At 41.8% G+C, this 27,694-nt stretch overlaps 1 protein-coding gene across 3 annotated transcripts in view; it reads right to left on the minus strand.

The window, feature by feature from the left end:
• The window catches only part of LOC132831237 (ankyrin repeat and fibronectin type-III domain-containing protein 1-like), a 125,111-nt gene that overhangs the window by 61,845 nt on the left and 35,572 nt on the right, over window positions 1–27,694 (minus strand). For all 3 annotated transcript variants that reach the window (XM_060849246.1, XM_060849249.1, XM_060849247.1), the window contains exons 2-4: window positions 10,741–10,892; window positions 5,758–5,953; window positions 2,889–3,093 (exon numbers count right to left, since the gene is read on the minus strand). In XM_060849246.1, coding sequence (XP_060705229.1) covers window positions 2,889–3,093; window positions 5,758–5,937 — 385 coding nt within the window. In that variant the 5' untranslated portion in view covers window positions 5,938–5,953; window positions 10,741–10,892. The remainder of the gene's footprint in view (window positions 1–2,888; window positions 3,094–5,757; window positions 5,954–10,740; window positions 10,893–27,694) is intronic.

The following is a 27,694-nucleotide window of genomic DNA, read 5'->3' on the forward strand; positions in this document are numbered from 1 at the left end:
ATACAAATAGTACAAGACTGAGAAAGTTGATAAACCGTCATTGTTTTCACACCAGCTTCAAATGAATTTTGGGACGTAGGTGCAATATTACTTAGAGATGTCACTGTACTGTTACATTATCCACAATACAAATGAAGGAAACACGTCCTCTTGACATACATTCTTCTATTCGTGACTGAATGCAGTTTGAAAGGTGCCCAATATCCAAGATAAAAGCAAAACAGTGCAGAATCTGGAGATCAGAAATAAAACAGTAAGAGGTGGAGATATTCAGCAGCTGTGGCAGCATCTGTGGACAAAGAAAATCAGAGTTAACTCTTCTTCAGAACTCAGAACAGACATACTGAAGTTAACTCTGTGGCTCTCTCTCCACTGATGCTGCCAGACCTGTAGAGTTTCTCCAGCAATTTCTGCTTTTATTTCAATATCTCAAAGTTGGATGAGGGACACAGACTGATAGGGACTGTGCAATTGCTCTCAGATTGATGGAATGAATGGTGCTGATTGGAACTGGATATCAGTAACATCTATAAAGATTCTTGCAGCAAAAGCTACTCTAAAGCCCAAGGGGGAAGGATCACGGTTAACATTAAAATGACCAGAGCATGGAAGATTGCCTGGGGTCAAACTTCATCAGAATGGCAGACTAACTCCAGAATAATGGGCATTACATAACCCAGGACAACATCTATCAGGGCTTACATGACTGAAAAGTCACATAGCTTTGTACACAAACCTTATTTTAGAGAAGAACATAAAATCTAGGCTCACTACTCCCATTAGGAGAAAGTGAGTACTACAGATGTTGGAGATCGGACTCGAAGAGTGTGGCGCTGGAAAAGCACAGCCAGTCAGGCAGCCTCCAAGCAGCATGGGAATCTATGTTTCATCAGGAGGGCTGATTCTCGAAACATTGATTCTCTTGCTCCTCAGATGCTGCCTGACAGCTTGTGCTTTTCTAGCACCACACTTTTCGACTCACTACTCATATAGAGGTGGTGCTGCACTTTCAGAGTTGTTGTCTTTCAGACAAGATGTTAAACAGAACTGCCAATCTTCCCAGGTGAGTAAAGGATTTCATGTTTACAAGGAAGAGTCAAAGAGCATTGTCTGGTACCTGGTCATTATATATCCTACAACTAACACCATGAAGCAAATAATCTGGTAATTATTGCTGTATGAACCTCTTTGCTATGGACAAATTGTCTGCTCTGTTTCTTGCATTTCCAGTGACTACATTTTATATTATTTTACAGACTATAAACTTCATAAAAATGGAAATGATTCTTTTCCTTTAACTTTATTATACATTTTCTAATCTCCTGGATATGCGATATTTTATGTTAGCAGCCTCCCAGCTTTTTCAATTAAGGTGTCACTCTATGTGGAGCAAGTGAGGATTGCAGATGCTGGAGATCAGAGTTAAGAGTGCGGTGCTGGAAAAGCACAGCAGGTCCGGGAGCATCCGAGGAGCAGGAGAATCGACATTTCCGGCAAAAGCCCTTCATCAGGAATGAAGCTTATGAGCCAAGGGGGTGGAGAGATAGATGGGAGGAGGGTGGAGCTGGGGGGGAAACGTAGCTGAGATTGTGATAGGTAGATGAAGGTGGAGGTAATGGTGATAGATCGGAAAGGAGGTTGGAGCGGATAGGTGGGAAGAAAGTTGGACAGATAGGACAGGACATGAGGGCGTTGCTAAGTTGGATCTGGGATGAGGTGAGGGGAGGGGAAATGAGGAAACTGGTGAAATCCACATTGATTCCATTTTGTTGGAGGGACCCAAGGCAGAAGATGAGGCGATCTTCCTCCATCACCCCGTGGCTGAACACTTCAACTCCCCCTCCCATTCAAGAACATGCAAGTCCTGTGCCTCCTCCATCGCCAAACCCTAACCACCCGATGCCTGGAGGAAGAAAACCCCATCTTCTGCCTTGGGACCCTCCAACCACATGGGATTAATGTGGTTTCCACCAGTTTCCTAATTTCTCCTCCCCCCACCTTATCCCAGATCCAACCTTCCAACTCAGCACTCCCCTTATGGTCTGTCCATCTGCCTTCCCACCTATTCACACCACCTTCCTCTCCGACCTATCACCATTACCCTCACCTTCATCTACCTATCGCACTCTCAGCTACCTTTCCCCCAGCTCCAGCCCCTCCCATTTATCTCTCCATCCCCTTGGCTCACAAGCCTCATTCCTGATGAAGGGCTTTTGCCCGAAATGTCAATTCTCCTGCTACTCGGATGCTGCCTGGCCTGCTGTGCTTTTCCAGCACAGCACTCCCGTCATTCTATGTGGGTCAGCTTAGGCATGACTATTTAACTCATGGTGGCTTTTATAATTGTGCTCAAACCTGTCAACACAGGATCCTTGGATTGAAATCAGAAGCGGGAATCCTGAATAAATTCTTCCTTGCATAATCTGGCTGATTGAAGAGCGACTCTAACCCTGCAGGTGCTCATTTAATTCCCCACAGGCTAGAGTATCAAAGTGGATTCTCCTGGTTCTTGGGGAACTTCCATTTAATATAAATGAAATAAATGGGATTAATCTTTTCCAACTTTTTTCAATGTCCTCTTGTCACAACTGGATTGATTGATGCAGCAATGAAAGCTTCAGGAAACAGTATCATTTACTCAATAGTTTGTACACTGGTTGAGAGAATGAGAGGTTGCCAATTCTTAACCAGGCCAATTAATAGGGGGAACTTACAAAATATTTGATATTTAAAAGGAAAAGCAAAATTTGACCACTTAGGCTTATCACAGTAAGTGTATTGTTGAATCTCATAGTGGTGTTAATCCAGATTATCAGTTAGTTCCACCTCAGACACAAGGAAACAAGAAGAAGTGAATCAAAGTGAAGCCTTCAGCATTCTCTACTCACACTGATGGTTATCCCTGGCTCCAGCATTCATTAAGAGGCTCGCCATTGAGATGTTGTTAGTCAGCACAGCAATATCCAGTGGTACAAGTCCATTGCTGGTAACCTCATTCAGGTCATCCTGTGTGCCTGGTTGATTAAGTATCCGTTGAACTGCATCAAGGTCTTCATGTTCCACAGCATCAAAGATTGAATCGTACTGAATATTCTAGAATTTAAAAGGTAAAACACCCTCATGCAATTTTGAAAGATATCATTCTGTATCTTGATTTTGGAGCTTATAGAGAGACCAACTGAGCAAATTTATTTTTTCCAAATATTGAGACTATGGAACTGCTTTGACCCATCACAAAGCATCCGCTGGAAACAGATACCAAACCACACTTGCTTAGGATCCCTTTCAGACTACCTGCATATCACTTATTGATTAAGATTGGTATCTCTCTGCATCCCAGTCATGTAGTGATTCACAGTCAAAAAGTGTGATGCTGAAAAAGCACACAGACTTTCTCACTCACTACTTTCCCTCTTTTTCCTTCTTATAAGAAAATCCTCTAATAAAATATTTAATGTCACCCAGTTAACACTGATCTGATTTCTGCTTGATGGTTCCATATGATCGACTTGAACTTGTGCATTACTATAAAGAGTGCAGGCTTTTTGCCACAGCTCAAATTCTCAGAATTAAGAAGAAATGTGTGTATCACAAATAGCTCTTCAATGCTTTAAATGAACACATGAGGTCCTAGCTGTGTTTTCCCAGCTCCAGTCCCACCCTCCCCACCACACTCCCATCTTCAGCATTTCTAATAGTTGACAGACAAATTACAGACAATTCAGACAGAAGAAATCAAACATTTGTGATCCCGCTCTATGCATATGAATACTACTTGTACTATCTCTGATTAGATACTGATCCATAGACTTCACCATAGATACTTCATGGGATATCAGTATTGTTGGCTGGGTGAGCGTTTATTGCACATTCCTAATTGCCCTTGAGAGGCAGTGATGAACAACATTCTTGAACTGCTGCAATCCTTGGCATATAGGAACACTCACACTGCTATTAGGAAAGGAGTTCTGAGATTTTGATCCAGCAACAAGTAACAGTAGTATAGATTCAAGTCAGGATGGTGTGTTTCCAGAGGGAAATTCGCTAATGGAGGTGTTCACATGTATCATATGCCTTTGTCCCTCTAGGTGGTGGAGGTTGAGAGTTTGGAAGATGCTGTGGAAGGAGTCTGGGTGAGTTGGTTGTAGATGGTACATTCTGCTGCCACTGTGTGAGTGGTGAAAGGAGTGTACAATGAAAGTAGCGAGTGAGTGCCAGTCAACAAGGCTACTTTGTCTTGGATGGCACCTAGCTTTGTGAGTGTTGACGGAGCTGCATTCATCCAGGGAAATGGAGAATATTCCATCACACTCCCTATTTGTGTGTTGTAGATGGTGGGTAGGCGTAAAAGAGATGTAAGGTAAATTACTTTGAAAGGATTCCTGGCCCCTGATCTGCTCCTATAACCACTGTCAATGTGGTTGATGCAGTTCAGTTTCTGGTAACCAGCCCCAGAACACTGACCCAGAGCGATCCCTCTGTACCATCACTAATACCTGATTAGCCACAGAGTTCTTTTCCTCCCTTTGATATTTTTGTTTTATGAATCACTTTTATTTTCAGAATTGTTTATGTGACTGTCAGCATTCAGTTTATCTGGAACTGAAAAATGGAACGATTGTTGGAAAACCTGGCTGTGACTGGTTTCTATGGCAACAGCAATGACAGACTCCATTCTGTAGAATTAGCGAGTCTGAGAGGCAATGATGCACATTTCTTTTCAACTTACGATATGAGTCACAATGCGGGTATATTTTTCCAGTGTGATTCATTTGCACTGTGGCATTTTACTACAATACTTTTGAGATGTCAGTGTGCTCTTCAAGTCATACTTTGGTTTAAAAGAGTGGAATTACATTGAACCCTAGTGTAATTATATACTGTGAGTTTATTACAATCCAAAGACTCAACCATCTCAGCATCTGACATTGGACATTGAGATTTTACATCTTAGGCATTTAAATGTTCACTGCTCCTGAAGGTGGTGCAAGTTAGAATGTAGAACAAAATGCCCTGGTTTGTGGGTAGTTCTTGAGTTTGTTACTGTGGTCATTGAGATTCTGTCAGATCTGACAGTGGTAGAGACATCTGCACCATTTTCAGTGTTATGTACCTCACATCCTTGATTAGAAATATATGAATGTACATACTGGTATAGAACATCAATACTGAATAAACTTGCTAAGCAGAGCAATCTATTGCAGTATTACAAATCCAACTGGTTCTTCCCTAATTCACAGTACACAAATGCTGAGAATAATGGTGGTGACAAAGATTGTAAATTAGGAGAGTTCTGGATTTATCCTCAGCGTACCTTCCTTTTTTTGTTATTCTTTTTTGGAATACAGACATTGCCAGCAAGGCCAGAATTTATTGCCCATCTAGAACTGTCGTTGAACTCAGTGGCTTGCTAGACCATTTCAGAGGATAGTTAACAGTCAATCACATTGCTGTGGGTCTGGAATTATAGGTGGACCAGACAGGTAAGGATGGAAAATTTTCTTTACTCAAGGGAGTTGTGAACCAGGTGGATTTTTATAACAGTCAGTGGTACTTGTCAGGGTCACCATCACTAAGACTGGCTTTATATTCCAGAGTAATTAATTGAATTTAAATTGAACAAGCTTTGTTGTGGGATTTGAACCATGTCCCCAAGACATTAGCCTGGGCTTAGGGGTATTAAGGCCAGTCCACCAACTTCTCCAAAAGCTAGCTTAATAAACTGTTGATAATCAGAGTTAAATTGTGAATCCATACCAGCGATGAAGATTTCTTGCTTCTTTCTTTCTCTATTTTTTTAATGAGACAGGCTTCTTCCGAGCTGGAACCACCCTTTAGTCTGAAGGACAGGTTGCGATATAGTCTCTTGGCTGCATTTGGAGACATTGGCCCAAGAGACTTCCTCCTCTGCAGAGGCTCCCTGATTGGCTGTGTCATTTTGCTCTGTGTACACCTAGGAAGAAAGACATTTCTTGATTTATTGTGCCATAATTTTTACAGAAAAACTGATACTACTTCAAAATCATAAATAGATTATTGTGTCCTCCCTCTGCTCTCTCCAACTATCAATGACAGTGACAAGTCTCATTATTAGGGGCAGACTAATTCCAGACATTCACCAGTGCTGCTCAGAATGAAACCATTGATAAATGTGCATCTGAGAATCAAAGCAACTATCCTAATGACATTTCCTCTAACCCTGTAAGAAACGTTGAGAATCTAGTTGACATTGTTCCACAATGCTAACGTCAAGTTCTGGAACTTAAAGAGTGGAAAATCTCAAGATAGATCATGATCACAAGACCTTTTTTTCCAATTATTTATGGGATGTGGGCATATTGATCTGGGCCATTGTTTAGTGTTCATCCTTAACTGCCTTGGAGACGGTATTGTGAGCTTTCTTTTGAACAGCTGTAGTCCTTTCAGTGTAAGCACCACAACAGCACAACTTGAAAGGCAGTTGCAGATTTTTGACCCAATGACTATGAAGGAATGATGACATATTTCCAAATGAGGAAAGGAACTTACAGGTGGTTTCCATGCATCTACTGTGTTGGTCCTTTGAGGTGGTACATTTGATGGTATCACTCCCATTGCGACTTTCATCTAGATAATTTCCTGGCCAAAATCCTTGAAAAAATGGAAGGACATCATTCCAAAATGGTCCTAGAGTCCTGATTCTGAGATACTGAGGGGTCTTTACAAGGTGGATGTGAAGAGGATGTTTTCTCTTGTGAAAGAATCTCGAACTAGGAGTCACTGTTTAAAAATAAGGGAATCACCCAGTTGAGGCACAGATGAGGAGATTCTTTTTCCACAGAGGGTTGAGTCTTTGGAACATTCTTCTTCAAAAGATGGTGAAAGTAGAATCTTTGCATATTTTGAAGACTAGTTTTCCAATGAGCAAGGAAATGAAAGATTATTGGGAGAAGGTGGGAATGTGCAGCAGTCAGATCAATTAGGATCTTATTGAATGCGAAGCAGGCTCTAGGGACTGAATAGCCTACTGTTGTTCCTAATTTACATGTCAGTATATATGATCGATTCTGAATACCTAGCTCCTGAACACAGCACTCACTAGTTTCTTTGAAAGGGTACAGTGGAAACAAGGGCAGGATGTATTTCACATATCCCTGGAGGTTTTGGCACATTTCAAAGTGAAGCCATTTCAGTTAAGAGCAATTTTTTCATCATTAAAGTTTCTGAAACATGACTTTTGGGATTTACAACTTTGAGAATTTGACCCTTTGATATTGTTAACAGTAGGTCTGAGTGTGCATAAAAATGGATTAGATCTATGGAACTGCCCAGATGTGATGTACTTATCCCCGCTCATTAAATTTTAAAATTAAATGTTGTTGACATCAGCCTGAGGGTAATTGCTATGCAATTAGTTGTGGAAAGAGTCAAGAAACATTATCATTACTGCAGTGAGGGGAGGGGGATGCAGTCATAAATTTACAGTTTGTTTGGTTGTTCTAAGTGATTATAAAGGAATTAGCTGGTTTTGATGTGGGGCTATGATAAAAATCTTTGTTATAAGGAATGATGAACATCAATGAATTCAAATCTATTGAATGGTTCTAATCAATGACTGTGTTTTTTAAATATAGTGAAGATGGCAATACATACATAGAACTTTATTTTATTACATTTCAACATGGCTGCTGAGGTCTGCTCATAGAGTCATAGAGATGTACAGCATGGAAACAGTCTCTTCGGTCCAAACCCTCCATGCTGACCAGCTATCCCAACTCAATCTAGTCCCCATCTGCTAGCACCCGGCCCATATCTCTCCAAACCCTTCCTATTTGTATACCCATCCAAATGCCTCTAAAATGTTGCAATTGTACCAGCCTCCACCACTTCCTCTGGCAGCTCATTCCATATCTGTACCACCCTTTGTGTGAAAAAGTTGCCCCTTAGGTCTCTTTTATATCTTTCCCCTCTCACCCTAGATCTAGGCCGTCCAGTTCTGGACTCCCTGACCCCAGGGAAAAGACTTTGCCTATTTACCCTATCCATGCCCCTCATAATTTTGTAAACCTCTATAAGGTCACCCCTCAGCCTCTGACGCTCCAGGGAAAACAGCCCCAGCCTGTTCAGCCTCTCCCTACAGCTCAAATCCTCCAACCCTGGCAACATCCTTGTAATTCTTTTCTGAACCCCTCACGATGGATTCAAAGTGTGTTGGCATGGAAGGAATAAAGTTGGAAAGTTGACATAGAGGTTATAAAGGACTATGGTGTTGAGTACAGAGGAGTGAGATATCCTGGAAGGTAGGCTTGCATGGAAAGTGAAGAACCATGGCTGTGGATAAAGGGGCACAGGCTCACTCAGAGAGCCAATGTAGACATTTTGGGTCAAATGGCTTCCTTCTGTGGTATAACAATTCTGTGATTCTGTCAGTTTGGCAAGAAGGATTTGAGAGACTATGGACGTTGGGTAGGAGACATGAGGTGGAATGAGTTACAATGAATGGGCCAAGGCTTCTCCTGTTCCCAGGACCCATAAAATGACACTCCTTTTAACCTTCACCAACTTTGTCTTGCACCTTTGTAATGTGCTTTAGATCCTAAAGAATAGAGTAGATCAGCATAGGAAAATGTCATTTAGCCCACTGAGTGCACCAGTTCCTTTCAAGAAAAATCTAATCAGTCCTCCTTCCTCCAATCTATTACTTACCTATATTTTTTCTCCAAGTATATTTTCAATTTTCTTTTGACCATGAATGTGAATCTGTATCGAATACAATATCACATAGGTTGTGCATTCCAAATTCTAACCACTTTTTCTAAACATTTTCCATGTGCTATCTCCAATTGTTTTGCCAATCAACTTATGAAATTAAATCTGAGCCATCTGCTTATCAATTTACCAGCTACTTGAAACAGCTTCTATTATTCTATCAACACTTTATGATTTTATATAGTTTCATCAAATCCCCTCAGCTTTCTTGGGTTTAATCTTAGCCAGTCTCTTTGCAATTCCTTATCCCAGGAACCGTTCTAGTGTAAATTTCTTGTAAAGTCTATTCAAAGCTTTCATATCATTCTGGTGTCCAGAATTGGAAATCACAATCATTGCAGGGTCAAATTGTTTTATATTAGTTCAACAAGAAAATTCTTTGCTTTTGTACTCTATGCCATATTTATGAAGACCATTGAAAACATTAGTTTCAATATGCTACACTTTACAACCATAGCTTTGACTGACAATTGCACATCACTTGGTTGTTCATATGATGTGAAAAGCACCACTTTTTTTGAATCTGGCCTTTCATCAAAATAATAATTTCAAGAGTTTTCTTAAGATTTTCTCAAGGGCTACCTTTTGATTTTCAAAGGCTACTTTTTCATTATAACTAACTCATTTACTAGGCAGTGCAGCCATGTAGAAGCAGAATGAGAAGAATTTGTCAATTATCCTCAATTATCAAGCCTCAATTTATCTTAAAACTAAAAACACAAAAGAAAAATATTAACGTACTAGTCACCACAGTATTTAAATAGGCATGAGACAAGAAGCATAAATTAACAATAAAAGCTTTTTTAAAAAATTTCTTCTTAAAAAAGCCAACATGCGAAATGCACCTTCCATAGACAAATAAGATCACAGCGAATGCATTTCCATTGTATATAGACAGGGGTGGAACATTTAACCGAGGCAGCTCTTCACAGATTCTGTCCCTTTCAGGTTTGGGATTACAAATTGCTTTGATTGGTCACTCTGTGATGAAGGATTGGTGCTAAGTTTGGAAATTTTTCCAACTCTGCATATCCAATTTGAGTGTGAAAGTTTGCCCCCCCCCAGTAACTTGAGCAGAATTAACATGAGAAGTCAAAAATTTGAAGCCTCTGGTTTGGAAAGAAAGGAAAGCATGGCCAGCAGATTGAAGCAACCTAAAACCCTCATTAAAGGAGACAAATCAAGAAGAAATGTACAGCATTATTATGGTCTAAAAATTAAAAATTAAAGCAACACGGCCTTGATTGTGTGTCCAAAAGTGACTGAATAATTTAAACTTTTCTTCTAACTAAATTTCTGAATTTTGATTTATATACATGATTTGTGTTTCTGTTCGTTTTGAAAGTCATGACCTCACATATACCATAAAAAATAAGTTACTATAATGGGACTGCAGCAGAATGTGAATCAGTCATGTATTAAGTAGCAGCTGCACTCAAGAAACATATAAGATTCTGAGGGGACTTGACAGGGGAGATATTGAGAAGATATTTCAACTACTGAGAGAATTTTGCACCAACTGACATAGGTACATAACAAAGGGACATTCATTTAAAACTGAGATACCAAGGAATTTCTTCTCTCAGAAGGTAGTGAATGTCTGGAAATCTCTACTGCAGAGTTGTGGAGGATAGATCACTGAAAGTATTTAAAGAGGTGGTAGATAGACTATTGAAATATTGTAGAGTCTAGGGCAATGATGAACTAGCACAAAACAGGAGTTGAAATCTGGGGCAGATCAGCCATATCTTACAGAATGGCAGATAGGCTTCAGAGTCTGATAGGCCTACCCTAGCTCCTGGAGTTACTATGATCAATATTCCCTTTGGTGAGAAAGAAATAAATAGAAAAACACATGAAAAATTGGAATATTTCATATGATGGATTTACATGTTTTGAAAAGAGAATAATGCACATTGATAAATTATTCAAAATTCATTTTGGTTAGAGCGGGATATTTTTCTAGAAGACAAGACAAGAAAAATAACTCACTTTAGTCTGGCTGAATTCCCATTGAGATCAAGTTAAACCAGAAGATGAAGAGCAGACACGAATGGAATCTCCCAAAGCGCAAAATCCCTGCTTAGGTAGCAATTCCTGAGCTTCCAAGCAAATACTGGAATGTCATGTTCCAACACTTTATCCTGAAACAAAAAGGTAACAGATTAGCGGCGATGTCCAGTACTTGCAGTGATTGTGATAATTGTGCTGACCTCATTGCCAGAAATGTTAACACAGGAGACAGTTCAATTTAACATTAATGGCGATGCTGTTTGGCAATAGTTTGGAAAGGGCTGGGTGGTGGGATAGGGTGGTGCATGGGGGACTTTGTTATGTTTCTTTAATTTTGTCTATGCAGGTCTCTAAGGTTCATGCATGGCAGATAGAAGTCAATGCTGTGAGACACATGGCCGTGTAACAAATTGGATCAATGTTGGTCAGAATTATACCTGGTACAAAGGAAGATCTTTGTGATTTTTGGGGCCCAATTATCTTAGCTACAGGGCTTCCCTGTAGATATTCCTCAGGGTTACTATTACTATCCCTGAATTCTTCATTATCCACCATTGTCATTATTCTAGGTTTATGTGACCTCCATTGCTTCAGTGTCATTGGGTCAAATGTCCAGGAACTTTCTCCCTAACAGGGGTTTTTACCACACGGACATTTTTTTATTCACTTGTGGGACATGGACATTTCTGGATAGCCAGCATTTGTTGTCTATCCCAAGTTGTCTTTGAACTGACTGGCTTGCTAGGCCATTTCAGAGGACAGTTGAGAGTCAACCACATTGTTGTGGATCTGGAGTCACGTTTAAGCCAAGTCAGGTAAGGATGGCAGATTTCTTTCCTTGAAAGACATCAATGAACCATAAGATCATAAGACAGAGGAGTGGAAGTAAGGCCATTCGGCCCATCGTGCCCACTCCGCCATTTAATCGTGGCTGATGGGCATTTCAACTCCACTTACCAGCATTCTCCCCGTAGCCCTTAATTCCTTGTGACATCAAGAAGTTATCAATCTCTGCACTGAAGCCATTTAGCGTCCTGGCCTCCACTACACTCCGCGGCAATGAATTCCACAGGTCCACCACTCTCAGGCTGAAGAAATGTCTCCGCATTTCTGTTCTGAATTTACCCCCCCTAATTCTATGGCTGTGCCCACGGGTCCTAGTCTCCTCGCCTAATGGAAACAATTTCTTAGCGTCCACCCTTTCCAAGCCATGTATTATCTTATAAGTTTCTATTAGATCTGCTCTTAACCTTCTAAACTCCAATTAATACAATCCCAGGATCCTCAGCCGTTCCTCGTATGTTAGACCTGCCATTCCAGGGATTATCCATGTGAATCTCCGCTGGACACGCTCCAGTGCCAGTATGTCCCTCCTGAGGTGTGGGGCCCAAAACTGGACACACTACTGCAAATGGGGCCGAACCAGAGCTTTATAAATGCTCAGTAGCACATCGCTGCTTTTATATTCCAACCCTCTTGAAATAAATGACAACATTGCATTCGCTTTCTTAATCACGGATTCAACCTGCATGTTTACTTTCAGAGAATCCTCGACTAGCACTTCCAGATCCCTTTGTACTTTGGCTTTATGAATTTTCTCACCATTTAGAAAGTAGCCCATGCTTGTATTCTTTTTTCCAAAGTGCAAGACCTCACATTTGCTAACATTGAATTTCATCAGCCATTTCCTGGACCACTCTCCCAAACTGTCTAGATCCTTCTGTAGCCTCCCCACTTCCTCAGTACTACCTGCCTGTCCACCTAACTTCGTATCATCGGCAAACTTCGCTAGAATGCCCCCAGTCCCTTCATCCAGATCATTAATATATAACGTGAACAGCTGCAGCCCCAACACTGAACCCTGTGGGACACTGCTTGTCACCGGCTGCCATTCGAAAAAGAAACTTTTATCCCAACTCTTTGCCTTCTGTCAGACAGCCAATCCTCAATCCATGCCAGTAGCTCAACTCGAATACCATGGGCCCTCACCTTACTCAGCAGCCTCCCTTGTGGCACCTTATCAATGGCCTTTTGGAAGTCTAGATAGACCACATCCACTGGGTTTCCCTGGTCTAACCTACTTGTCACCTCTTCAAAGAATTCTAACAGGTTAGTCAGGCACGATCTCCCCTTACTAAATCCATGTTAACTTGTTCTAATCCGACCCTGCTCTTCCAGGAATTTAGAAACCGCATCTTTAACGATGGATTCTAGAATTTTACCAACAACCGAGGTTAGGCTAATAGCCTATAATTTTTCATCTTTTATCTTGATCCTTTCTTGAACAAGGGGGTTACAACAGCGATCTTCCAATCATCTGGGACTTTCCCTGACTCCAGTGACTCTTGAAAGATCTCAACCAACGCTCCGCTATTTCCTCAGCCATCTCCCTCAGAACTCTAGGATGTAGCCCATCGGGGCCAGGAGATTTGTCAACGTTAAGACCTTTTAGTTTTTCTAGCACTATCTCTTTTGTAATGGCAACCATACTCAACTCAGCCCTCTGACTCCCTTTAATTGTTGGGATATTACTCATGTCTTTCACTGTGAAGACTGACGCAAAGTGCTTATTAAGTTCTCTAGCCATTTCCTTATCTCCCATCACTAGCCTTCCAGCATCAGTTTGAAGTGGCCCAATGTCTACTTTTGCCTGTTGTTTGTTTCTTATGTATTGAAAGAAACTTTTACTATCATTTCTAATATTACTGGCTAGCCTACCTTCATATTTGATCTTCTCCTTCCTTATTTCTCTCTTTGTTACCCTCTGTTTGTTTTTGTAGTCTTCCCAATCTTCTGATTTCCCAGTGCTCTTGGCCACTTTACAGGATCTCTCTTTTTCTTTGATATGTTTCCTGACTTCTTTTGTCAGCTGTGGCTGTCTAATCCCTCCCCGGATAATTTTTCTTTTCTTGGGGATGAACCTCTGTACAGTGTCCTCAATTATACCTACAAAGTCCTGCCATTTTCGCTCTACTGTCTTCCCCGCTAGGCTCTGCTTTCAGTCAATTTTCGTCAGTTCCTCTCTCATGCCCTCGCAATTACCTTTATTTAACTGTAACACCATTACATCAGATTTTGCCTTCTCTCTTTCAAACTGCAGACTGAACTCTACCATATTATGATCGCTGCTTCCTAAGTGTTCCCTTACTTTAAGATCTTTTATAAAGACTGGTTCATTACATAGCACTAGGTCCAGAATAGCCTGTTCCCTTGTGGGCTCCACGACAAGCTGTTCCAAAAAGCCATCCTGTAAGCATTCCATGAATTCCTTTTCTTTGGATCCACTGGCTACATTATTTACCTAGTCCACCTGCATATTGAAGTCCCCCATGATCACTGTGACCTTGCCTTTCTGACATGCCTTTTCTATTTCCCAGTACATGTTGCGCCCCTGGTCCTGACCACTGTTAGGAGGTCTGTACATAATTCCCATTATGGTTTTTTGCCTTTGTGGTTCCTCAATTCCACCCACACAGACTCCACATCATCCGACCCTATGTCATTCAGTGCCATAGATTTAATTTTGTTCTTAACTAACAAGGCCACCCTGTCCCCTCTGCCCACCTCCCTGTCTTTTCGATAAGTTGTAAATCCTTGGATGTTAACTGCCAGTCCTGAACCCCCCTGCAGCCATGTCTCTGTGATGCCTACCACATCATAATCATTCACGATGATCTGTGCTGTTAGTTCATCTACTTTGTTACAAATGCTACGAGCATTCAGGTAAAGTGCCTTAATGCTAACTTTCTTATCATTAGAAGTATTGGAAGTCATAAGATGTCCCAAGTTATCCTTCCTTTTTGTTGCATTCCTAGTCTGCCTCAAGCTTAAATCCACCTGCATACATGTTATCCTCTTGCTTATCTTTCCATTTAACTCCATACTCCCTGTCTCTTTCACTTTCCCTTCCCCCCAACTCGAATTTTAAAGTCCTACTGACCACCCTATTTATCCTCTTCGCTAGAACATTAGCACCAGATTGGTTCAGGTGGAGACCGTCCCAACGGTACAGATCCCCCCCCGGTTCCAAAACTGATGCTAATGCCCCATGAAGTGGAATCCCTCTTTCCCACACCAACCCCTTAGCCATGTGTTTACTTCCCTAATTTTCTTGGATGGTTTTGGATGGTTTTCTCCGACAATCAGCAATGAGTTCATGTTCATCAACAGATTCTTGATTCCAGATTTTAAAAAATGAGTTCCAATTCCACCAGCTGCCACGGCAGGATTCAAACCCAGGTCCCTAGAACATTAGTTAGTTTCTGGATTAATAATCTATTGATAATACCACTAGGCCATCACCTCTCCTTGCAGAGGTTCAAGAAGGCAGCTCACTATCACTTTCTCAAAGGCAAATTAGAATGGACAATAAATACATGCTTAGCTAGCAGAGTGTATCCCATGAATTGCTAAAATAAGGATTAAGACAAGAACAGCAGATTTCTTTGCCTAAAGAAATTACTGTGTCTGATTAGTTTATAATGATGGTTTCCTGATCTAACTAGCTTTCAACTTCAGATTTTAAAATAAAATCTATTGCTTGAATGTAAATTTCACTAGCTCCTGTGGGCTTTGAAAAATGTCCCTAACACATAGGCTTAAGCCTCTGGATTACTAGGTCTAGTGATATTACTACTGTACCATTACGTCCTCACCTTTCAAAGCAGAGCTCAATTTTCTTTGGAAGATGCTGGTATTTACACTGATTTCTCACGCAAATTCATCTCCTTCAATTCATCCACCATTACAGTCATTCTGCGGGTGCGTTGAGGACAAAACAAATACAATGCTGCCTTTATTTCAGCATCTATTTAATTACACCAGATTGCAGAGCTTCAGAGCCAGATGTCAGCACAATCAAGTCGCCATGGTTAACCATAATTTTAGCAACATTATTATTCCAGTTCCTGTTGTCACATAGTGCCAGATCACTTCCAGGCGACTCCTATATCAATGAGCACAGTAAAACAAACAAAAACATATTTTTCCTATTCAAAACCAACAGATAGAAGTGTAGTGCACATGGTGTTTGTAAGTAAATAGTTGAGAGTGGGACGCTGGAAAAGCACAGCAGGTCAGGCAGCATCTGAGGAGCAGGAAAATCGAATTTCGGGCATAAGTCTTTCATCAGGAATTCCTGATGAAGGGCTTATGCCTGAAATGTCGATACTCCTGCTCCTTGGATGTTGCCTGACCTGCTGTGCTTTTCCAGCACCCCACTTTCGACAAAGATAACAATTACCCTTTTAACCTACTTGTAATTATCAATCTACAATATTGAGAAAATGCAGTTTCTGAGCAGGAGATTTTGTTTGTAAAAATTTACATTTCTCTTGAGAAAGACTTAAATTTATGTAGCAGACTTCATCTCCACCGGATGGCACAATACATTTTGCAAGAAAGAAAGTATTTGATTTTTGGACTTTGACACTGTTGTAATGTAAGGCAACATAGTAACCAACTTACTCACAGAAATATCCCATAACCAGCAACTATATAAAATATCTGAGAATCTGGTTCATAATATTGTTGGGAATCAAAATAATTGCTGTGCACAATGCTACCTAGAACCAAGGTAGAATTCCCAAGTTTCTACCAGGTAGTCCCACTGAAGCTTTTGTACCCACCTTCAAAGTCTGCAATTTAATGTTTTTTCTGAGAAATGGCACCTCTGACAATAGGTACTCCCATAGGACTGCACTGTAATGTCAGTCCAATTGTACAGTCAGAGCCTGGAATGAAGTCTAACCTCATTGACTCAGAGATGAGAAAACCACCACTAAATTGGCACTGTAGCTGCTGAAGGAAGTGTAGAATTACATTAATCTTTGCTATTCATTGAGTTTTATTTTGCAAAATGCTATTGAATTAATAGATTGCCTAATCTTCAATTGTATAGGAACTGCTTATGAAAGCAAATCAATAATTCTGATTATAGTTATTTTCCCCTTCTTTGTTATGTGTTATTTCAACAGCCCCTTACCTCTGGCAGAATGTGTACCATTTAGTCCTTGTCAACAATGTGCCCTTCTATCAGACTCATCTCTGAATTACACACTGCAGAATTCATATAAGATTAGATTCCATACAGCGTGGAAACAGGCCCTTTGGTTTATCAAGTCCACACCGACCCTCTGAAGAGTAACCCACCCCGTTCTCACTCATGCACCTAACAATTATGGACAATTTAACATGGCCAATTCACCTGACCTGCACAACTTTGGAATATGGGAGGAAACCGGAGCACCAAGAAGAAACCCACGCAGACACAGGGAGAATGTGGGAGGAAAGTTTGCTGAAGGAAATTTAGAATTATAATAATCTTTGCTATTCATTGAGTTTTATTTTGCAAAACACTATTGAATTAATAGATTGCCTAATCTTTAATTGTAAAGGAACTGCTTAGGAAAGCAAATCAATAATTTTGATTCTAGTTATTTTTCCCTTCTTTGTTATGTGCTATTTCAACAGCCCCTTACCACTGGCAGAATGTGTACCATTTAGTCCTTGTCAACAATGTGTCCTACTACCAGACTCATCTCTGAATTACACACTGTAAAATTCAAATAAGATTAGATTCCACACAGCGTGGAAACAGGCCATTCGGCCCATCAAGTCCACACCGACTCTCCTAAGAGTAACCCATCCCGTTCTGACTCATGCACCTAAAACTATGGGCAATTTAACATGGCCAATTCACCTGACCTGCACATCTTTGGAATGTGAGAAGAAACCAGAGCACCCAGAGGAAACCCACACAGACACAGGGAGAATGTGCAAACTCCACACAGACAGTCAACCAAGGCTGTAATTGAATCTGGGACCCTGGCGCTGTCAGACAGCAGGGCTAACCACTGAGCCACTGTGCCGTCATGAGTCAACAATGAAACACACATATACTTTACTAGCTAACAGTGAGATGTTCCTGTGTAATCTCACCCTGATTTTAACTCTCACAACAAAAATTTGTATTTATAATATAAGGAGATATTAATGTAATGAAATGGTTTAGCTGTTTGTTATCAAGAACATATGGCAGATGACCAAATGCTTGGTTGAAGGCATAGGTTTCACGCACAGTCTCCAAAAGTGGGGCGATTAAAACAGAAATGCTTATGAATAGAATGGAACAATATAGAGTTCTCAGAGGTTTGCAGGAATAGAAAAGGTTGTGTAGTGATTGTAATGAGGTCAGTAAGCTGGACCTCATAGAATATGTGTTCTCTGATTGGGGCTGTTAATCTGGTCCAATCTGGGAGTCTTGCCTGACATAAAAAATGTTGAGTGTCAGTGATTCTAACATTCTTGTGTACTATAGTCAAGGATTGTTCATGTGCTAATAAAGGGTGACTTGGTGATGGGATACTTCAGATGACATAAATAGGAAGGGTTAAGCTCATGGAGATATCAGGTTGTAAATTTGCTCGCTGAGCTGGTAGATTTAGGGCGGCACGGTGGCACAGTGGTTAGCACTGCTACCTCACAGCACCAGAGACCTGGGTTCAATTCCCGCCTCAGGTGACTGTCTGTGTGGAGTTTGCATGTTCTCCCCATGTCTGCGTGGGTTTCCTCCGGGTGCTCCGGTTTCCTCCCATAGTCCAAAGATGTGCGGGTCAGGTGAATTGGCCATGCTATATTGCCCGTAGTGTTAGGTAGGGGGTAAATGTAGGGGTATGGGTGGGTTGCGCTTTGGTGGGTCGGGTTGGGCTGAAGGGCCTGTTTCCGCACTGTAAGTAATCTAATCTAATTTGTTTCGGACGTTTCGTCACCATGCTCGGTAACATCATCAGTGAACCTCTGGTGAAGCGTTGGTGTTCTGTTCTGCTTGCTATTTATCTGTCTCAGCTTGTTGTGGTAGGTAATATCATTTCTGATTCTGTTTCTGAGAGGTTGGTAAATGGGATTCATATCTATATGTTTGTTAATGGAGTTTGGTTTGAATGCTACCTTACATCAAAGACATCTCGGAGATGACAATCAGACTACTCCAGCTCCCAGGCATCATGGTAGCCCACAAATCTATCATCACACTGAAACAGCCCCTCATGATTTTAAAGGACCCTGTACCAACAACCAGCAGTACAAATATCACATACAAAATACCCCGCAAGGACTACAACAAACATTACACTGGACAAACGGGCAAGAAGCTAGCCACCAGGATACATGAGCACCAACTAGCCACCAAAAGACATGACCAACTATCACTGGTATCCATACACACAGACAAAGAGGGACACCAGTTTGACTGGGATAATACATCCATCCACGGACAGGCTAATTGGCCATGCTAAATTGCTCGTAGTGTTAGGTAAGGGGTATATGTAGGGGTACGGGTGGGTTGCGCTTCGGCGGGTCGGTGTGGACTTGTTGGGCCGAAGGGCCTGTTTCTACACTGTAAGTAATCTAATCTAAACAAAAACACCATGGGTGGCATGGTGGCACAGTGGTTAGCACTGCTGCCTCAAAGTGCCAGAGACCTGGGTTCAATTCCCACCTCCGGCAACTGTCTGTGTGGAGTTTGCACATTCTCCCCGTGTCTGTGTGGGTTTCCTCCGGGTGCTCTGGTTTCCTCCCACAGTCGAAAAATGTGCAGGTTAGGTGAATTGGCCATGCTAAGTTGCCCGTAGCGTTAGGTGAAGGGGTAAATGTAGGGGAATGGGTTTGGGTGGGTTGCTCTTCGGAGGATCAGTGTGGACTTGTTGGGCTGAAGGGCCTGTTTCCACACTGTAAGTAATCTAATCATACACAGGAATTCCAAGAGGTCTCGCATTCAAACCGGAACTCCATTAACAAACATGTAGATTTGAACCCCATTTACCATCCTCTCAGAAACACAACAGAAATGATATCACCTACGACAACAAAGTGAGACAAATAACAAGCGGGGCAGACCACCAACGCTTCACCGGAAGCTCACCGAGCATGGTGACGACACGTGTAAGAACAAATCTACCAGCTCAGCAAGCAAATTTACAATCTGATCCACAACCTGAGCTATAAATCTTCTCCATAATTTCACAGAGAGCTTTCAGGAGCAAGAACTGAAACTTTAAAATCAAGGCAATAGAGGCAAGTATAGGTCAATGAATACAGGAAAGATGGAATGAATGGGACTTGGTGTCAATTTGTATATGCAAAACAAAACTTTGCCTAAATTCAAATTTACAGAGGATGGAAATAGTACATCAAGCAAAACATTGGAATATTTAAATTTGGAGATAGGAACGTTAATTAACCACTAAGAATGTGGATGAAGGTGAACACAGAGAGCTGGACTTTATGGAGATACTGAGCTTTCACGTGCAGAGATGAAAGGTGGGAGACCCTTGTTGCCTCTTCTAGGAGAAGGCCTGCAGGATTAAGTGCCACCCAGACAGCTAAATAAGCAATAGTAGAATTTGGATCAAGCAGCTCAGGATCAAAAGTCACACCTATCAAGAGTTGCTGACTAATCAGAGGCAGCAGTTCTTTTCAATGGCAGAACCATGGCTAAGGTTATTGCTGAAAGGAGATCTAACAGATATCAAGGATCAAGGACTTCAAATAATGCTGATCTTGATAATGTTGATCTTGCCTAGTGCACACCCTGTACAATGTAACTGTATGCCTCTGTCTAGTGTTTTTCACTTTATGACCTGGATGTCTTGCTTATTATGATCTGCCTGTATTGCTCATTAAACAAAGCTATACTGAGGAACCCTGATTATCTGAAAGAGATGGGTGGGCACTATTTTGTTCAGGTAATTGATTGTACGGTTAATTGATTCAATGCCTCTCCTCAGGGGCTCGGAGTTTTCTGAACTTTCTTTTTTCCTCGGTCTGCCTGCCTTTCTCCCTCTCTTGGTCTCAGGGTTTGTTTCTGAGCAGACACACTAGGTGTAAGGGACCTGCAGCATTGCTGAAGCCTCCTGCCTCCGTGTCCCCCATCAGTTCAAAAGGATTGACACAGCAAGCACTTACTAAGTCCACTCCCCATTCAGGAGACTAGGCAGCAGCACATCATGCGGGAGACCCCACCTGACTCTCCCCAACCCCGCCCCCATCCAAACCCCCCAAACTCATCCAACTATGCTCCCATGTGCTCCTGCCCCACCCCACCCACATCTACCTACCATCTGCCTCCCATGAGCCCCTCACCCCCATCACCCATCCTCCCCCTCTCTGGGACAGCCAGACTGGACAACAGTAAGATTGCTGCTGCCTTTGGGGGGGGGGGGGGGGTGAGTCTCCAAATAGCGTGCACGCACACACACATACCTTTCTCCTGCAGCTTTTTGACAAGTTCCACTGTTACCCTGCACAGGACAATGTTGGAGAGATTATCTGGGGAATTGGGGGGGGGGGGGTTTCAGGGTACACGCCTATGTAGAACTCCAGGGCAAGTGTGGGAAGGGACAGAGAGAACAGGCAGTCATTTGGAGATGGTGCCTGGACTCCCATTGATGTCCAGGACTTTCTCGGCAGCATTTCAGTTAGCCGAGTTCATTTTTAATCATTGTAAACAAAAGATGTGATCAGTGTTAGAAACACACCTTTGATGTAATGTTTCTATTGGGACCTTGAGATCTCCTTCGGATAATCTGAAATTCGGATAATTGATATTTGGATAATTGAGGTTCCTGTATATTTAGGTACTTGTGACAATAAATTAACCAACACATGCCACACTCACTCTAAATGCCCTTCTCTCCTCAAAATGTACAAGAAGATCCATAACATTCCAGTGACATTAAGCTTTTAAAATGCTGACTATAATTTAGTACTAAACTAGTGCAATAACTGCTATAAACATATTGATAATATTTCCTAGACCCACTCCTTCACCCACATTTCTCCCACCACTGTATACTTGGTGTTTTCATAAAGTCCCTGAAAAACCACATCGATGTCAAATTTGCTGATAACAAAGTTAAAAATCACACAATGCCAGGTTATAGTGCAACAGGTTTATTTGGAAGCACGAGCTTTCGGAGCACTGCTCCTTCATCAGGTGGCTGCTCCTTCATCATAATCACCTGATGAAGGAACAGTGCTCCAAAAGCTAGTGCTTCCAAATAAACCTGTTGGACTATAACCTGGTGTTATGTGATTTTTAACTTTGTACACCCCAGTCCAACATCAGCACCTCCAAATCATGGCTGATAACAAAGATAACTAGAAAATTAGTTTGTGAAGTGGACATAAGTAGGTGATAAAGAGATATAGGTAGTTTACGTGAGTTGGCAAAGATGTGGCAAATGTAGCAATCATGTGGGACAATGTGAAATTGTCCATTTTGGCAGGAAGAATAAAGCACATTATTTAAATGGTGGGAGATTGTAGAGCTCTGAAATGCAGAGGGACCTGGTGACCGCTTGCATGAACTGCAAAAAATTAGTATGACCTAAGTACAGCAAGTGATTAGGAAAATTCAGAGTGTTATAATTGATCACAAAGGGAATTTAATACAAAAATATAGACATTTGCTTCAGTTATACAGGGCACTGTTGGAGTCCTGTGCGCAGTGTTTGTCATCTTATTTAAGGAAGGACATTAATGCATTTAAGGCAGTTCAGCAAAGATTCACCACCTGGCAATGGTGGGGGTCTCTCATGAAGAAAGTCTTTTTAATAAATATTTTTATTAGTAACCTTTTTTAAAGCTATTACAAAATATCTATATACAAAAAAGAGTAATATCAAAAACAGAAAGATAAAGGCAGTACAACAATGTCATATCGCGATACTATTCATAATGAACTACCTACTATTCTACAGAATAAATGGATCCACTTAAGCTAAACTACACATTAAATATAAAATTAAACTGAATTCAAATTAACTTAAATTAAATTATATCTCACTATTTTGTTCTATTTTACTCATCACACCTCCACTGAGGCTCCTATCCCTGGGAGCAACAGTCATTGTACCTGTATTCGTTTCCCTCAGCCTCCCCCTCCCTGGGCCCTTCAGGCATCCAGACTGATTCCCACGGCTATACCATGGCTCTAATTAATATTGCTGATAAGTCTGCATCAATATAATTTAGAAAGGGCCACCACATCTTGTAAAACTGCTCCGTCTTGTGGTGCACCATATCTGGAAGGTAGTCTTGGGGGAGATGCTCCATCAGCAGCCTATGCCACCCCATGAGACATGGTGGTTTTTCTAACGTCCAATTCATTAAAATGCCCTTCCTCGCACAATGGGGAAGAATGCTAAACAATCTCTTCCCGTGTTCCCCTAGAGAGGGCAAATTTGGCAATCCCAGAAGAAGAAATATTGGATCCACGTTAATTTCAAGCCCTAGGATGTCCTTTAGCTCCCTTACTATAGCACTCCAGTATCTCTGGATCTTACAACATGACCAATAGCAATGTGTAAGAGTGCATATATTAATGTTACATTTGGGACATCTTGGTGGTGCTCCTCTCTTGAACTTAGCAAGTCTCTCTGGAGCCATATGAACCCTGTGTAAAATCTTCAATTGCATGGCCTGCACTCTATTACAGACTGAAATTTTCCTTACATTTTCCCATACATCTTCCCATAGCTCCAATGAGATATCCTCTTCTAGCTCTCAATTCCACATCATACAGAATTTCTCCACATCTCCTAAGGCACGTCATTTCTGTAAATGATACAAAGTACTAACTGAAAGAGCACCCGTACACTTGTAAAACTGTGCCAGGAGCGTGGTTTTCCTCTGTATATAATCCCTTTTCTGAAAATACCGGAAAATGTCCCGATTAGACATTCCATATTTCTGATTTAGCTGGCTAAATGACATCAAGACCTCCCCATCGAGTAAATCTCCCAGACAAGAGATTCCCTTATTCCCTCATAACTTAAAGCCAGAGTCCATTGCCCATCCTTGGGCTCCCACCAGCGGGGTAAACAGCGAGGTCTTAAGCCAATTGCCCTTGTCTTACCTCAATATCCTCCAGGCTTTCACCACATTTAAAATGTTTGGACTCTTACACTGCTCAGTCACGGATTTCATCCTATCCATAAATAACAGGTTAACTAGGGGACATCTTGACTGCAAGGCTTCAACGTCAAGCCAAATCGACTCCGAAATCCCCCGTACCCAGTCAGTAACATACGCTAATGGGGTGCTTATTTAATATCACTTCAAGTTCGGAAGATTCACCCCTCCCTCACCCTGCGAAAGCTGCAATTTGGTAAATTTAATTATGGGGTGCCTGTGACACCAAATAAAATAACCTAGCCAATCACTGAAGCTCCGTAACACTCATCTAGGTTGCAACAACAGGAGCATTCTCATGGTCTACAACGGGCGACGAAGAACATTCATTTTAATCATGGCTATTTAGCCTAACCATGATGATGGTAATCCCTCCCACCACTGCAAATTCTGTGCATATGAATAGCTATACATCCCCAGAAATGGCTCCACTAACACATTTATGAATTCCTTATCGAACTCACTTGGGAATCCATCTGGCCCCAGTGCTTTGCCACCCTGGAGATGTTTTATTGCTTACTGCACATCCAGTACTGTCATAGGCGTATACAACAAGGAAACATGTTCCACGTTTATACTGCAGAGGTCCAGGTTCTCAGAAAAAGGACTGCATTCTCGCTGCCCTGTGTTTGGCTCCCTCCGACCAATATAACTCTGCAAAGTATTCCCTAAATCTAACATTGATCTTCTTCAACTCACGGGTAACCGTGCTAGCCTTCTCTCTAACATACATAATAGATTAGGAAGCTTTTTTCTTCCTAGCCAGATTTGCCAGATATCTACCTGGCTTACCTCCAAATTCAAACAAGGGAGGCCTCTTTTTTGCCACCTCTGTGTGCAATGAGTCGAGAGCAGCCCGGAGGGTCGTGACCGCTGCAGCTTGAGCAAAGAGGGTCTATTATAATATGCTTCCTCAGCTAACTACAGCCAGGTCTTCAGCATCCGTGTTGCTCCTCCCTCCGCCTCCTTTTAGTTGTTGAATATGAAATGATCAGGCCTCGTAAATATGCCTTAGAGGCCTCCCAAAGTATTGCCGGATTACTGGCCGTACCCATGTTGATATCCCAGAAGGCCCTGAACTCTTTTCTGATGTACTCAACAAATATGCTATCTCGTAACAGGAATGGGTCCATGTGTCAGTGCCATGCATCCATTTCACCACCCTTGATTTTAACACTGGCACATGGTCTGAGATAGATATATTCCCAATTTTGCACACCAATGTTCTGTCCAAATGATCCAATGGCATAAAAATCATGTCAATTTGCATATGGCACTCGTGTGGGTTGGAAAAGAAAGTAAAGTCTCTTCCATTAGGGTGGAGATGCCTCCACACATCACTAATCCCAATCCCTCACACAAGTCTACCAACTGCTTAGATTGCGCAGGCGTAACTACTGGGTCCCTTGGCACCCTGTCAACCTCGGGATCTATCAGGCGATTAAAATCCCCTACTATGATCCTACGGCGCACCCCAAGACTCATTAATTTAGTGACTACATCTACTAGAAATTTAAGAGAGTGCGCTGGGGGAACAATACACATTCAAGACGCCATACTCTTCTCCATTTAAGAATGATGAACTGTTCATGTTTGTCCTTAATTTGCTCTGTTACCTGGAAAGGGAGGTTCCTTCTTACCAGTATAGCCACTCTTCCACTCCTAGAGCTGAAGGAAGAAAAGAATACTGCTGCAGTTTCAGATATTCCTTATTAGTTAAATACGTCTCTTGCAGCAGGGCGATGTCCACCCTTTCCTTCCTAAGGCTTGAAAGCACCTTTTTTCTTTTAATGGGGAATGTCTCCCTTTTACATTCTAGGTGCACCACCTGAACAAATCACTAGCCATGGTCATCCAGGGCAGCCTGTGGTTTCCTAAGAGAAGGAAGCTTATCTGCGGTGGTGCGAGCGACAAAGACAGTAACTCTATAAAGTCTAAAGACTACTCCTATAAAAACTGCTACAACTGAAAAACTAATCACTACAGTTAACTTAAGCAAACACCCAAATAACCCCCAATTCACTAGCGAACTCCCCCCTTGCCGTGCCCTAGCCCCAGGCAAATCACAAATGAAGAAAACTTGTTGTTTACAATGGATGCCCACTGCCCATCCCCCTCCACAAATCTTAACCACAGGTATAGCCACCCTCAATCCAAAGCAAAAGGACAGCAGTAAAAAAAAAGCCCCAGGTAATACCCAACCGACCGACATACGAAATAATTCTGGTTTTACATCAAGGCCGATAACCACAAAAAACGGGGAGAGAGGAGAAAAAAAGGGGCAATAAAAAAACCTATACCATTGTCCGTAACAATGCCCTTCCCCCCAATTCGAGTTCTTTAATTCAGGGAATACACAAAGTCCTTCGTCTTTACTGCAGAATCAAAATTATAGACCGTTCCTCCATGAGTGAAACACAAGATGGCCGGGTACCTCAAGGAATACTGAATGTTCAAGTTCATTAATTTTTTCTTAATTTCATCAAAAGCCCTTCTCTTCTTAATTAGGGCTCCTGAAAAGTCCTGAAAAAACATTATTCTTGAGCCTTTGTACATTAAAACCTGTGAATCTCTTCCCAGTCTTCTTGCTGCTTTAATCACTAACTGTTTTTCTTTATAATGCAGGAGTTGCACTAGGACCACTCAGGGGCACGGGTCCGACTCGGACCCGTGCATTGCGATCCAGTGGGCCCCCTCCACACTCAAGAGGCCTGACTCCAACTCCAGCCTCAGGAACTTCGGGAGCCACTCCGCCCCAAGAGTTTGAGCAATGGCTGCAAGCATCCCCAATGAAGTGCAGGACTGCCCTGCCTGCTGAACTCCTTTAGGCCCCTTTCCTTTATTTGCTTTCATTCTGGCCTTAAAGCACCACAATTTTAGCAAGTCCAGATGTTCAACAAGTTTATATTAGCTGTTTTCTCCTGCTAGGGGGTTTGATGGGGGGGGGGGTCAAGGTCCACCTTGCCAGGGGGTATGGCACAGAACAGCAGACTACTCAATCTGCCACTATCTTGGATTTCTCCGAAGAAAGTTTTTTAATACACGAGCTTGTATCCACTGAAGTTTAGAAGAAGAGGTGACTTTACGGCGTTGACAGGATAGATTTAGAAAGGTTATATCCTCTTATGGGAGAACAAGGGGCCACTGTTTAAAAATCAGGGGTCACTAATTTGAAACACAGATTAGGTGTTTCATTCTTCCGACACAGGCTCTTTACTCTTCGGAACTCTATTCCTGAAAAGGTGGTGTAAGCAGGGCCCTTGAATATTTTAAAGATAAAGGAGGATAAATTCTTATCCAAAAACAGAAATTGCTCGAGAAACTCAGAATCTGCAGACAGTAAAACAGTTTTGATGTTTTGAATCCATTGACCCTTCTTCAGAACTAATAGCATCAAGGAAAAAGTGGCATTCATCTTGATGACAGGCGTAGGGGCAAAGGAATGAGTGGATAGATGGAGACAGAGCCTAGAGAGACAGGGATAGAATTAGGCTAAGACATTGTTGATAGCAACCAAAGAAGAAGAAAAGCTGGATAGGGACTAAGAGAGGGTGAAAATGAGTGAGCTACGCTGAAAGCAATTTATGCCATGACAGGGCCTGGGGTGTCACAGTAGGTCTCTAAAATGATTGAACTCAGTCTCAAATCCTGATGATTGCAAAGTCCCCAAGCAGAAAATGAGATGCTGTTCCTCCAGCTTGTGCTGAGATTTGCTGGCGTGCTGCAGCAGGCCCGTCTTGTGTCTTTCACAAGGCATTTTTATTTCAAATTTCTGGCATCCTCAGTTGTTTGTTTTATGGATAGATTCTTGTTAAGCAAGTGGGTGAAACATAGGTGAGAATGTGAATTTGGATCTTATTGAATGGCAGAGCAGGCTTGAGCAGGTGAATAGTGTACACTTGCTCCCAATTCATATTAGTTAAATGATATGATGATAGCTTAATGTTTTCTATAGTCTTGT

Source organism: Hemiscyllium ocellatum, chromosome 33, assembly GCF_020745735.1.
Source record: "Hemiscyllium ocellatum isolate sHemOce1 chromosome 33, sHemOce1.pat.X.cur, whole genome shotgun sequence".
Classification (NCBI taxonomy): domain Eukaryota; kingdom Metazoa; phylum Chordata; class Chondrichthyes; order Orectolobiformes; family Hemiscylliidae; genus Hemiscyllium; species Hemiscyllium ocellatum.